This window comes from Parasteatoda tepidariorum, chromosome X2, assembly GCF_043381705.1.
Source record: "Parasteatoda tepidariorum isolate YZ-2023 chromosome X2, CAS_Ptep_4.0, whole genome shotgun sequence".
In the NCBI taxonomy this organism is placed as follows: Eukaryota; Metazoa; Arthropoda; class Arachnida; order Araneae; family Theridiidae; genus Parasteatoda; species Parasteatoda tepidariorum.
Window position 1 is genome coordinate 28,812,439 of NC_092215.1, and position 15,626 is coordinate 28,828,064.

Below are 15,626 nucleotides of genomic sequence, written 5' to 3' on the forward strand. Positions count from 1 at the left end.
CGTTTCTAAATAAATAAATGCTTTCGTTCATCTTTCTTTTGCATTGAAAATTTTTGTGCAAGAAGTACTTAATATTTTCATACCAACTTTTTTATACTGATTTACATCGAAGAGCCATTACATTATGACCACCCTCCATCTATAACCATGGGCTTGCCCAGGTTTTCATGGTTTCTCGCCCAGGAACAGTGTTTTCATGGGGCACATTAAGACCCATAATCCTCATAGAACAATCCCTGACGTCTGTAAGCTACTTGAACATAGTTGCAGACCAAGTTCATTCATTCATGGCAACAGTTTTTCCTAAGGGGGATGGTGTTTACCAACAGGATAATGCACCATGTCATAAGGGTCGAATCGTCATGGATAGGTTCGAGGGACATTCCAGTGACTTTCAAGTCATGTCTTGGCCCCCAAATTCACCTGACCTTAATCCAATAGAGCATTTGTGGTCCTACTTGGAAAACCAAATTCGTGCCGCCACGCTACCCCCTCGCAATGTGAGGGAATTGCACGACCAGTTGGTGAGTGCCTGGTACCAGATACCTCAGACTACCTATCAGCACCTTGTGGAATCAATGCCACGGCGGGTGCTAGCAGTTTTGAGGGCTAAGGTGGTCCTACATGTTTTTAGCAGGGTGGTCATAATGTAATGGCTATTCGGTGTATATCCATCCTAGAGCAGCTGAAAAACTCCCATGATAAGCCTGACCCATAATCCGTCGACCACTGAGAATATTTTACGTCAGCACTCTGGCGGCCGGTGCGAGCCAGATGCGGAATTCGTATCGACCAGATATCGCTGGAATTTGAACCCGCGTCACCTCATTGGGAGGCACAATTTTATTCGCCCTATTCCCTGAGCCTCACGGCTCTTTTTTTTAATTGCTTGTAAAAAAAAATTAAACCTCATTATTACCTTTCATACTTTTTAAAGTAATTATTTGATAGTTTATGTTGACATGCATTCGTCGTTTTGGTGCATTTATCGTTCGCAACAAACTATCGAGATTCTACAATGTATTTGTGTCATTCAGTGCTGGTATTATTATTATTTTTTATTTATTTCGTATTTGTGCTCACGCGAAATTTGCAAAATGTCTTGCAAATCTTTCATCGCTTCTTCTTTTTTCCCGCGACTAACTTGCAACCCTGTATCATAATACACAGCTAATTAATAACAAAACTTACAATTAACCTAGATTATTAAAATATTATAAAAAATAATAATTAAATATACCATAAAATAATTTATCTATCTAGGTTATAAGGGTAAAATATTAATAAGCTAGATTCAAAATGTTATAAGTGTAAACCAGGCAAAAATGCAAGCATATAGAAATTTAACCAACCTCCAGGTATCTCCAATGCTGGATCAGCAAAAATTGAAAAAAAAATGGGAAACAAAGCATAGATTAGAAAATAGCAAAGAAATTATTAATACAAGTATTTTACATTACATAAAACAAAATTTTAAAATCGTAACACAAGAAAATACAATATAATGCAACGCCACAAGTTAGCTTCTTATTTCTCAAAACATAATTTCGATAAAATATGCAGTGCTACTGTACGGAAATAATTACATCATAGTTTAACATTATATAATACATAATCAGGGCCAGCTCTAAGGATTTCAAATTATAGGTCAGCTAATTAGTCAAATATCAAAGTTATTCGCCAATTTTCGAAAGTCTTCGCCAAATGTTAACAATTTTTTGAATATATTTTTCGTTCCATTGGAAAAATTATTCGCCAATACTTTTGCCAAAACACAATTTTATTGTTGTGCGGAAATAATTACATCATAGTTTAACAATATATAATACATAATCAGGGCCAGGGCTAAGGATCTCAAATTATCAGCCAGTAAATTAGCCAAATATCAAAGCTATTCACCAATTTTCGAAAGTCTCCGCCAAATGTTAACAATTTTTTAAATATATTTTTCTTTCAAGTGGAAAAATCATTCGCCAATACTTTCGCCAAATTTACGATTTTATCGCATTAGGCGAAGGGGCGAATGCTTAGATCTGGGCCCTGCCTAATTTAACATTAAATATGCGTCTTTTCTCATAACTAGAAGCTCGCTATAACGACAATTTCGTCCGCTATAATAAATTTTCGTTATAACAAACTTTAATTCTATTTCATAAAAATAAGTGATAGCTGAATGAAATCAGACTTGCAAAAACGGTTTAATTAGGTGCAGTATTTTTTTTTAACATATTACTGTCTGGCTACAAAAAGAAGTATACTATACATAAAATAGTGGTAAAGTATATTTGTTTATAACCAAGTGGAGATTTCTCACTGTTACCAATTATTTAAGTTTTAAAAAAGCTCTGCGCAGACTTTATATCCAAATATAAATACAGGGTGTTTATAAAGTCCCGGACCCATTTTGATGTTTATTAACTCATAAAATAATAAAGATAGATTAAAATTAATAACATAAATAGTTAGATAGATTAAAAAAGTTTCATGACCCTTGTCAATGAGCTTCCACGTGTGCCCCCTTTGTCGCACGGAGAATATCAAGTCGATAGTCAATTTCACGCAGGTAGCGGCAAGCATGTCAGCATCCACAGAGGCTATTGCGGTTTTCTTAAGCGCATAATGTTCTCCGACGAAGCATCCTTTCATGTTTCTGGCATTGTTGGGATCTGAAAACCCCCATCAATACTGTGAGACGCAAAGGGATTCCCCAAAGGTTAATGTGTGGTGTGGACTAATGCACGACAGAGTCATTGGGCCTTTCTTTATTACAGAAAAGACGGTCTCATCAGTCGTATACTTAGACATGTTGGAAAACTTCGTATTTCCACAACTAGAAGAGCTTCAGCCACATGTCTTTTTGCAACAAGATGGTGCACCACCTCATTGGGGTATCATCGTTCGTAGTTCTTTGACTGACCATTTTCCAGGAAGATGGATTGGGCGAGGAGGTCCAATTCCTTGGCCACCCAGATCACCTCATATAACGCAGCTGGACCTTTTTCTTTGGGGATTTATAAAGGACAATGTTTACAGGAGGATCGTGTCGAACATAGATGACCTAAAAGCCAGAATTACAACCGCAATAGCCTCTGTGGATGCCGACACGCTTGCCGCTACCTGGCGTGAAATTGACTATCGACTTGATATTCTCCGTGCTACGAAGGGGGCACACGTGGAAGTTCATTGACAAGGGTCATGAAACTATTTGAGTCTATCTAACCATTTATGTTATTAATTTTAATCTATCTTTATTATTTTATGAGTTATTAAACATCAAAATGGGTCCGGGACTTTATAAACACCCTGTATTTATATTATTAATATAGTATGGTATAGAAAGAAATATCTAATTCCTGCAAAAGAAATCCCAATAATGAAACAGGGGTTCCCAATTTTTTTCAGTTGTGGAACCCTAAATGATCGACTTTTTTTTGGCGGAACCTCAAGAATTAATGAATAAATTTCATTAGCAATTGTGGACATATGAATTAAAGAAAGACTATCATTATTTTGAAAATAATGATCTTATTTTATTAGTTATTAAGAAATTATTTAGTAAATGAATGAAGAATGAAATTTTTTCAGCTTATCGTTTTATCAATATTAGTCTTTAAATGTCAGACAATTGAATTCACAGGTTTGGAGTGGTGTCTAGTCTAGTTCTTATTTTGATTTTAGTTAGTACATAAACTGAAAACGAATGAGCTGAAATATACTTACAATTAAAACAAAATCGAAAAGGAAGAAAATAAAAGTTAGGAATGGTTATTGAAGAAACATACTTTTTCATTGTTGAATTCGGTTATTTTTATTCGATGCGAAATATTACTGAAATATTTCGTAAATGCATATATCCTTTTCAAAATTCATTCATTTTATTGTTATTAAAAGAAGAAAAAAGATGTCTTGAAATTTCTTTCTTCACAAGCATTTCAATGAAATAATTTCATAAAAATAACGAAAAAAATAAAATAGTAAATAGATTATTAATTGAATATAAATTTAATTACAGGTTTCGAAAATCATAACTGGTTGAATTTTTTTTTAAAAAAAAAACGACGTAAGGCACGAATGGATTAACCCTTTGAGAAACAACATACGAGTATTTCGGTTGCAACTTTTAGTCAAGCAACACATTAGCTATTGCGATCTCAGATAGTGAATTCTTAGTTCTTCATATTTTATGGTTAAATATCAGTTTGTTCTAATTAAAATAAAATTTATTGAAAACAAAATTACAACATAAAAATTTTAAAAAAAAATAAATACACGTGCAATAAAAACTAGAGTTGAAATTTTTTTTTATAATTTTCAAATTAATATATTTTTAATTAATATTTACATTTATATAAAACAAAAATAAATATGAAAATAATTGTTTTTTAAAAAAAATTAAATGAAAAAAAAATATTAGTCGAATTATTTATTAAATAGTTATCGGTAAAAATTTATTAATATTTGGTCATTTTTAGTTTCTTCCATTTTGACCAATTTTTTCCATTTAATTCCAGTACTCTGGAAGAAATTGGTTGCCAACCTTGATTTAAACAATTAAAAATCAGCATGAAAATGAAGAATCAGCATGAAATATCAAAAATCATAAAAAGGTGGGTGTTGAGAATCATAATCGACATTTATGTTCCAAAAAAATCTTTTTACAAAACTTTACTAAATTAGTGTTTTACTCAATTTAAAAAAATGGTGAGTATTTTTAGCATTACTTAAAAAAAAAAATTTTCAAAATATGTAATGCTCCCCGTAATAACCTCTTTTAGAAACAAATGATACCGTAAGCTTCAATACTCATATAAAAGAGGGGAAGTTAAATGAGCAGAGAGTAAATAAACTGCTTTACAAATTTCAGCGGAGAGAGATTTTAATGGTGAAAGCCTTTTAAGTAAAGAATACTTTAAAATAAATTTCACCTTGGAGTACATGTTGGATACTTCTTTTTGTTCTTAATGTTTTCGGGAAAATATGAAAATATTTTGTTTAAAAAAAAATTCTGCGAGAAATCGATTTTTAAACTTCTTTGTGATTGTTCGTTTATTTTGATTAGAAAGTTTGAAATTCATTGTTCATAATTGCAACTTTTTTTTTCCTTTTGTTGCTACGTTTTCATAAAACGATTAGCATAAGGATATTTTAATAAATTGCACGATATGCTTCCCAGATTAGTCACTATCATTTAAAATGTAAAAGAACAAAAAAAATATTATGATCAAATTAAAAATTCCTTAATTAAAAATAATGTTTACTATTGCTTATTATAATATACTTCATTTTAACAATAAAATAGTTTTCTATCAATCAGATATTAAATCCAAAGTGCTATATCTAATTTCTTAAAATTTGAAACGCCTTATAAAACTCAAACAAACCCGTTACGCAGTAGAACCTGTTGAACCTTTTTCCTTGCTTCGGAGATCACCAGAGGCAAACATAAATAATTTAACACACAGTTTTACAGAATGATATATATTTTACTGTCACAAAAATAAAGACAATTTTATCCGAGGTCCATTTATTAACGATAAGCATTCAAAATTATTCAAAAGCTTCCCATTAAAAATTTATCTAGTGAGCAAATTTATTGAAGAAATTTATGAAGTTATTGTGGCGAGTCATTTCAAGATGATTAATAATCGAAAACCAAGAATAATTTTTGCTTATTACTTATTGGTAAAGAAGGTGCAAAATTACTAATTGCATCATATAGTTTAGGTGGAATCGAAATTATATCAGTTTATTAGTCTGGAATTTTGCATAACTAAGTTTGATATGTCTACACCCTTGTGCTTTAATTTTTTTTTGTCAACCGTTAATTGATAACTAGTCAAATTAATTTCTAACGTAGCAAAGTTAACTGTCAACCGGGCTAAAAGCCAAAACGCAAATATTTTCCTCATAAAAGTCATTTCTTTGCTCTGAATGCAAAGAAAAACCGGTTCTGAAGCGTGAAGAGGTTTTCCCTTCATCCATAAATTCAATATACAAAGCAAAGCCCGTTACGCAGTAGAACCTGTTGAACCTTTTTCCTTGCTTCGGAGATCACCAGAGGCAAACATCAAACCAAAACAATTAAGAGGCTCGCATTGTGCACATGGACAGCTAGTCCAGTTATTTTCAAATCTTTCCTAACCGTGATAACACGTGATCGCAAGATTCTTCATTCGCGACCCACAATATCATATATGAAACAAGCCTTTCTGACTCAACGGGACCAAGATGACACGTGCGTGTTCTCAATACGGTACTCTTGGATTAGTACATATACGTACTGTATAGTACCCATGAACTCAGAGTTAGCGAGCCTGGGAAAGCGCTACTTTGACCTGCCTGTCCTGGTGGTGTAAATGCCCCAGAGTTGATCAAACGCGAAAATATCTCTTAGACATAATTTTGTAAATCACCTAGGACAGGGGTCGGCAACCTAATGAGACAGAAGAGCCAAAAGTTGCAATTTATAAAATTTTCCAGTTTTTAAAGAGTCACTAAGAATTTTCGATTTAATATTTTAGTATTTGCTTATATATATTTGATTTTTGATTTAAAATTAATGGCTTTAAATACGGAATAGTATTTATTCATATAAAAACACAAATATAGATAGTTACATTAATAGGAGCATTGACTTTGCATGCCTTTTGAAAGTTTAATCAAAACTGGTTAATAACTTGCTGTTTCAAGCCCGACTCTGGATTCTTACTTCTATGTTGACTTCTAATTTTACTTTTTATTATATTATGTTGATCCGAAGATCGTCAGCATTCCATATGTCAACTTCTGACTTTCTTACTGAGTTTTGATAATAAATTTCTAATTTTTTCGTATGGAACTGGAGAGTCGTAACTTTACATTAAAAGAGCCACATGCGGCTCGCGAGCCACAGGTTGCCGACCCCTGACCTAGGAAGCGAAAGCCAATTCATATCAGACCTTAGGTTACAGCCAAGCAATTGCTTGCCTTATTTTGTAAAAATTATGTGTTATTTTGTAAAAAAAAATTATTACTCGGCTTTCCAACACTCTTAGCAACGAAAATCACTTTTGACGATTCAGCAATTCTTGAACAATATTTCGCTAATTTTGAGAATCATTTCGTCACGAAATCAGTTACTTGTGACGCAACGCGAACTCTCAAATATATGACGAAAATCTTTCCTCGACTCAAAATCTCATCGTAGTGCATTGAGGGAGATTGTTAACTAGAATAAAGAACTAGACAATCGAAAATAAAGTGGCGAATTGAATCGATCGCTCTGTATGCTGGTCAATGACTTGGACTCGTACCAGGTAAACTTGGGGTTAGAATCTCTCTGCAGGCATGGGTGTAATTTATCTCTTTATACTATTTGTCCTTGATGTGTTGTGCCATCTATATGGTGCCCATGTTTAAGTGATTATTAGAAAAGTAAGATACATAAGGCACTACCAGGTTTTATATATTTATTCGGAAAAAAATGACGAAATATTTCTTTAATTTGGACGAAGTTTCCTCGAAGAAGTGACGATAGTTATTTCGTTACTTTGACGAAATTTTCGCTCGGAGCATATACCAGGAAACGGTTTCGTTAAAAACAAAAATGTTTCGTGATATTTGAGTACTCATTTTTTACAGTGAAATGCGATAAGAATTCATCAACAAAATTCTAAGATGATATTCATACTTGATGACAAAAAAAATAAAACCCGATAAATTTGAGTTTAAAATAATAATAAATAGTTGATTCCTTTTATTTATAATTAAAAAATAAGAACTTTGGCAAAAGTGAACGTTGATTGAAGACAGTAAATACCAATTATACGTTGACAGATAAAATTCAACAGACTGATAATATGAAATGAATCGTAAAATGTTTTACATAAAATTATGAACTTCTGACATTTAACAAAAACAAGACTCCTTTTTAAGTTTCTAATGAGCTACTTACTGCTGACGCTTCCAAATTCTTTACTGATAAATAATGGGTTAAGGAACTTTTTTTATAAGTTTTCTGCGTATAAGCAAGGAGATGAAAGCCATATCTAACTTTTTATGGAAAGATTGCTGTCGACGCAAAATTGCTAAGGATTTCAAAACCCTCTTTATATAACTTCTGTTTAAATTCATCAAATAAAAATAAAGAACGTGACTCAATTTCACGACATGGAACAAACGAAATATAACAGTAGGTTGATGGTTAACTATTATTTTCTTAACAAAATTGCTAAGGATTTCAAAACCCTCTTTAAACTTCTGTTTAAATTCATCCAATAAAAATAAAGAACGAGACTCAATTTCACGATTTGGAACAAACGAAATATAACAGTAAGTTGATGGTTTAACTATTATTTTCCTAACAAAATTGCTAAGGATTTCAAAACAATCTTTATATAACTTCTGTTTAAATCCATCCAATAAAAATAAAAAACGAGACTCAATTTCACGATATGGAACAAACGAAATATAACAGTAGGTTGATGGCTTAACTATTATTTTCTTAACAAAATTGCTAAGGATTTCAAAACCCTCTTTATATAACTTCTGTTTAAATTCATCAAATAAAAATAAAGAACGAGACTCAATTTCACGATATGGAACAAACGAAATATAACAGTAGGTTGATGGCTTAACTATTATTTTTTTAACAGATGTTAAACTTAGATTAATGAGTTGTTGATAATTACAAAAATTAATACACAAAAAGTCTATAAAATTATTTTACTAGAAAAATAGATTTTTGTAAAACAATTCAATGGTTATTATTATATCTCGTAAAAAGGGTTTTGTACTCTTAAGATATAATGCTAAACTGCCTAGAGTTGTTTCGATTTTGAAGACAATAATCAATCAAAATAATGTCTCATAAGCACATTAAATTAACGGTGTTTTGACTGCATTTCAATTAGAATAAATCATACATTTAATTTTAATTAATACTTCAAATGGGACAGATCGCAAAAAAAAGCTACAGTGTTATTTCTGCATACAAAACTATTAGAATTTTCATTCCAAAACTATGATAATATAGCCGGCAGGAGTTTGCCCATCCGATTAACCGTAAAGTTTACTGTACAGAACATTGTTTACCTTTACGGTCTTGAAACCGTTTATAACCAGTATCGTCAAGAAACCATAAATGCAAAACTATACGGTTTTTAACCATTTACAACTAGCATATACTGAAAACCGTGAAAAAAATTAACTGAACACTATAGATAGGCCTTTCGTCAGTTAGGTGTTGAAGGGAATGGAGGAAATATTGTGGTGTCAACGTCAACGCTGAGACTCGAACCCCCGTCCTATCTGCCATGAGATAGACAGATTAGCCCTCACGGCTATAATGTGTACCAAGCTGCAAGGAACTAAGTGGCTTCATTAGGTGGGTCTAGTTGGTGCGATAAAATTCTGGTTGTTTAACCGTACTAGGTGAAAGCAGTTAATAAACAGTTTTTCTCACAGTTAACAGTTTGAATACCATCTTATGTAAGGTTATTAGACTGTTTTGTTTAAGCACGGTAAAATAACAATTAAATAAATTGCTATTTAACCATTTTTTAAGAGAAATTTTTAATAGTGTACCTTTCTTTATATGGTTTTGTTTATTAACCCCTAGATATAATAGTTAAACTACCTAGATTTTTTTCGATTTCGAAAACAATAACCAATCAAAATAATGTCTAATAGATGCATGAAAATTAACGGTGTTTTGACTGCACTTCATTAGGAATGAATCATACGTTCCATTTTAATTAATATTTTTAATGGAATATATCGAAGCAACAAAAAGCTGCAAGATATTTTCTGCCTACAAGTAGAAACAATTTTTACCTTCTATGTGCTGTTAGAGTTCGGTAAAACGAATCACTCAGATTATGATTCGTATCACAGTCGATATCCTAATCAATGAATTGAATAACTTAGGTGGACGTGATTCGAATCACCGGGTCAATCCAGTGATTCGAATCATTGATTCGGTCACTAAGCCAGTGCCTAACTCTAGAGCCGGTAAGAAACACACACACAGCACTTGAAGGAAGCAATCAAAAATATGCCACTATAGCCATTTACTTTGAATAATTTTTCGTGACTTTCAAATAGCTAATTATCACTCCTAATTTTCTCAGTTAACAGTTTAAATACCATCTTATGTATGATTAACAAATCATGGAGTTGATTCGAATCAATAGAATCAATTCACTTAGTACGAAGGAGTTACAAGTAAGTGAACAGAATCATCGAGTCAATTCAGTGATTCGAATAATTCATTTGGTCATTAAAACAGTGCCTAACTCTAGTGCTGATAGGAAACTCAAACGGTAATTGAAGAGGGCAATCGAAAAAATATTACTATAGCCATTTATTTTGGATAATTATCACTCCTGATTTTCTCAATATAAACCGAGCATAAATATAAATCTTTTGATCACATTTGGGCTACAGACGAATTAATAGAAACATTCCTTCCTTCAGAAGTCAATCAGTTCTGTAGAACGCAACAAAGATGATCGCCAATTTCAAAAATGCGCAACAAATATGATCGCCAATTTCAAAAATGCGCAACAAACCATGATCGCCAATTTCAAAAATGCACAGAGATTCTAAAGAATTTATAATGATCTTTCATTATAAATTCTTTAGAATCTCTGTGCATTTTTGAAATTGGCGATCATGGTATTCGTGGTATACAGCAGGTCAAGACCTCTACAAGTTATTTATTTTCTTTTTTGAGTAAGAAAAACATGGTAAAACAAGCTATGTCAAGCTTAAACACGACTAAACCTATCGCTGCAGTCAGGACCTGGTTTAAAATGCAGGGGCCCCCTGGTCGAAACATAAAACCAACTTGCTGTTTCTTTAGGAAGTGCCTTTAAATTATTTATAAGCAAATTACGATATATTAGTTTGTTTGAGCTTATATTCATTTCAATTTTTGTTTACCCATAATTTGATTAGATAATTTTCACACAAAAGAAATATTTGGAACATTTAGGGGGCCCTAGGTCTGGGCTTCTCAGGCCTTATTATAAATCAGACATTGTTTGCAGTGCCAAAGAAAAGAGAAGGACAACAAAGGAGACAATTGCATACAAGGCTGGGATTTCAGACGGTAAAGACATGGCTAAAAGCACATCTCCATTTCTAAGTAAAATTTTTGAAAACATAAATTTACTAATTAAATTAAAATACTAATTATTAATTTTTTTAAAAAAAGAATTTCATAAATTAAAACAACCTATGTTGTAAATAAATAAAAAAATAAAAAAAAAAAGATTTTAAGCAGAACTTCAAATTTTCTTTTCCTTTTTTTTCTTCCAACTAGCTAATTCTTTTTTATCTTTTATCATCGATTCAGTAGAAAACAAATCGTAAGTAAACATTTCAATGCTTATTTCTGTTATTAAAAAGTTAGCAGATAAAATATTTGATGACGGTTATAAACGTATGGAATTTCTGTATTCATAAATAACATTTCTTTCCCATAAAATATAGCAGGAATTGCGTAGAGGTCAGCTGGTTATTATTACAATTTGCCCTACGATCTAAATTACGGTAGCGTAACGAACGCATTTGCTAGCATTCAAATCAACAAGGCTGCATTCTAAACCGTCAATAGCACATACGTGTAGGTAAAGTGCAACGTTAAAATCTAAATTAAACTATAGAGTATTCTTTATAAATTTTTATATCTTAATTTATTTATTTTTTCAAATTATGTTTTCTAAGCAATATTCTAATTAACACCATAAACGCGAACAAACAAAGGCAAAACGTAGTTATATTTATTTTAAGCTGGTCTTTCTTTTTACTTTACTCAGTCATGCAATAATATATTTTCATAATAAGGTATAATGTATTCAAATAATATATTAATATATAAAGTAATAATATATTTAATAATACTATTTTATGATAATATATTTTCCTAATTTCATAAAAAGGAAAGGTACAATTGTGAAATATAGGTGACCTCAAAGAGGACAAGATATAGCGTTTGCACCTTCCTAGAAATAATATTAATCAAAAATTATATTTTGCTTTTAAATGTTACTAATTTTGCTTTTTAGATAATTACAAATAATGTCTGTTAAGTGTCATATTGAACCTATGCTTTTTCTTACACTAAGCACAAAATTAATATTAATTTGAAATTTAATACTATAATTAACAAATATATATAGTTTTATTAACTGTGCATAAACTTCAAGTACACAGAACCCATAAAATAAGATAAAAATACAAAGAAAAACATATTTTAAAAGAGAAAAAAAAATGTAATTTTTTTTCCTTCTTAGAAAAAAACTATTGTATTGATATATTTTGTTTCTGCTATATTAATACAATATTAGAAAGCACTCTAATTTGCGGATATAATCGTGTGAGTTGATGACGAAATTATATCTTATCGTTATTTTGTTTTCTGACTTAATTTATTTTTTTAATTATATTTCTTCTTTTCTTTTAATCCTGCCTTAATATAATAACATAACCAGGCTTAATATATATTACTAATTAGAAGATATAACCAAAAACAAAATGTAAATAGAAAACTAAAAAATTTCAAATTATAAAACACTAGAATTTGCTGTTGTTTTCTTTTGTGCTTATGATATAGTAAATTTGAGAATTTTAAGTAAGAGCAAGATTTTTTCCATTATCATTTTTGTTTTACGTAAATTTTTTGTCAAAAATTATCGATTTAGTAGCTTTATGGCTTGTGAAAATTTTATGATGAACACTTGCTAAGTTATTTTTCAGAAAAAGAAATATTTTTACACTCGATTCCTGAAAGATTTTCAAGAGCATTTTCCCTAGATGCACCCATATGAGAAAACGTATACGAACGTCCTTGTGAAAGTGCACAGAGAGGCTAGGTAATCCTCCCTTAAGTCAACACGCAATTGCCCTCGATTTTGGGATAGCATCATAACAGCACAGCTTCTCGCTAAATCTACCAAACAAAAATAAAATGCCACGAAATACCCTGATAATACTGATAAATGATAATAAGAAAAGTAAATGCAGAAGTTGGTTTCGGTTAAAAATAGGCAGCCAAAGAGATCTTACAAGATAAAAACGATCAAGAAATGACGAGCTGCCAAACCACGCGTTTTACTTCGTTTGCTCGTTGGAGTGTGGAGTTGTGTCAAAAAGTACAGCGATTTCTGAAATGATAGACACTGTGCCACAATACATATCTTCCGTGAAAAAGGGAGATGTTGCTATTGTTTGAGGGGCTTCAAGGTCGACATTTCCGGGCCTCAATTTGATGGACACAAGTCGCTTCCGTCTAGTATATTCAAGGTGACTTTTATTTAGTTGTCATAAATCAAACATATATTATGAAATACATTTTGGAAGAAGACAAAAGCACGCCACGACTATAGAATGGAATGTTTGTAATATTTTATTCTTCTTTGCAAAATTTCTTATTTTTCAATAAGAATTTTTTTTAATAAAAGTATACTTATGTCACGAAGAAAAGATACTGAAGTTCTTCAATCACGATAAAGTTAAAAATGAAAGATAAGGAAGAATTAATTCAGTACAAAGTGAAATCCAACAATACAAATTTGTCAGGAAACTCAATTCCAAATTCCAAAGACTAATATTTGTCATTGCCAGTCACGATTTTGTAATGGTTAAAATAATTTCAAGTAAGCCATCGATGAAACCGGGTCAAAATCCAAGACACAAGAAATGAAATTCGATAGATGCTTTTTCAATAAATTCATTAAAAAATTATAGATGAGATCTTTTGAATAATTCTTTTAATTAAGAAACTGCATTTGTTTCTTTTAACACGCAGTTAAAGGAAAAGTAGATGATGTTTGATAATTTATTAGTAGCAAACTAAGTCATAAATCAAGCTCATATAATGAAATACTTTTTGGAAAAAGACAAAAGCACGTCACGACTGTAGTATGGAATGCTTGTAATATTTTAATTGTCTTTGTAAAATTTCTCATTATTCAATAAGAATTTTTTTTTTTTAATTTTTACATATATAAAAGTATGTAAAAATTATAAAAAAGTATACTTATATTTTTTAAGTACATAAAAAGTATACTTATGTTTCGATTAAAAGGTACTGGTATTTTATTCTTCGTTGCAAAATTTCTTACTTTTCAATAAGAAATTTTTTTTAATAAAAGTATACTTATGTCACGAAGAGAAGATACTGACTTTCTTCAATCACGATAAAGTTAAAAATGAAATATAAGGGAGAATTAATTTAGTACAAAGTGAACTAACTCCAACAATACAAATTTGTTCGGAAACTCAATTCCAAAGACTAATATTTGTCGTTGCCAGTCACGATTTTGTAATGGTTATAATTATTTCGAGTAAGCTATCGATAATAGTGGGCCAAAAACCATAATACAATAAAATGAAATTCGAAAGACTATTATGTCCCTTCAATTAATTCATTAATGAATTATACGTAAGATCTTCTGAATAATTCTTTTAATTAAGAAACTGAATTTGTTTCTTTTTATCTCGCAGTTAAAGGGAAAGTAGATGATGTTAGCTAACATATTTGTATAATCTCAAATTGTAAATGCGTTAAATATTAACAAAACACGTCTGGGTGTAATTTTTAGTAAGAGATTTAAAAAATCTAGAAAAAAAATTTCACTCACTCGAATAAAATAATTTAGTTTTACAACATTTCATTTATTCAAAAACATAATACGAATAACAAAATAAAAATAAATAAAAGAAATCGCCAAAAACTAATTACTCAATTTAGCACCTCTGGAATTTTTAGTACCGAATACGTTTTTCATCTCCATGCCAAAAAATTTAGTTTCGTGTTAAATTTGTAAAACTTTTTCAGTTGAATATAGCAAATATTTTATTTCCCCATTTGCATTCTATTTCATAACTATGTAACATATTTAAATAAATGTGGTTATAAGGTTGAAAAATCTTCCAAGTAATCGCGTATTGATTTTTTAATTTAAATTGTACTAATTAAATAAGTCATGACGGGACGTCATCTGAATCGGAGACCTTATTTGACTCACAAATATTCAATTTAAAGATTTCTTAAGGCTGTTTTTTGAAGGCTCCGTCGTAATATAAAGTGATCCTTTTTTGCGAATAATATGCTATTTTTATAATTGCTGTGAGTTTGCCACTGTAACTCGTCACTGCTACGTCACGTTTAGCCTATCTAATAACAACAACCTTAGATCGTTTATTTAATTATTTAAAACTCATTGAGCCGACCGGCCTGTGTAGGGGGCAGGGAACTGTCCTTGCATCAGAAAGGTCCTGGGTTCGATTCCCGGGCAAGGCATGGATATTTCTTTCTCTCTCTGTGTGTTCTTAGTCCTTTCTCCTATGTGTGCGAATGTGACCCGCCCTATAAACGGGTTGTGGTTGTGTGAATGACGTGGTAGAAGTCGAATTCCTGACCATAGATGGCGCCACTGAAAAACAGGAACAATTGTACCCCCCCCCCACTGCCTAAACGGGCATACGACAAACAAAAAAAACTCGTTGAGTCGAATTCTAGGGCATTTTTTTTATTTTTTAAGTTTCACGTAAGATGTTGCTCTACTGCAGTGTTTCCCAAACTTATGTCATCTGTGTACCCTTTCTAAATTTTTAGTAACGCTGTGTACCACTAATAA

The 15,626-nt window shown here is 31.1% G+C and overlaps 1 protein-coding gene across 4 annotated transcripts in view; it reads right to left on the reverse strand.

The window, feature by feature from the left end:
- Nucleotides 1-15,626, reverse strand: part of LOC107443336 (dystonin) — a 289,005-nt gene that overhangs the window by 183,343 nt on the left and 90,036 nt on the right. For 2 of the 4 annotated variants that reach the window (XM_043041042.2, XM_043041040.2), the window contains exon 3: nucleotides 1,353-1,370. The exons of the other annotated variants lie outside the window; for them this stretch is intronic. In XM_043041042.2, the coding sequence (XP_042896976.1) occupies nucleotides 1,353-1,370 (18 nt within the window). The remainder of the gene's footprint in view (nucleotides 1-1,352; nucleotides 1,371-15,626) is intronic. 4 annotated transcript variants of the gene reach the window in all.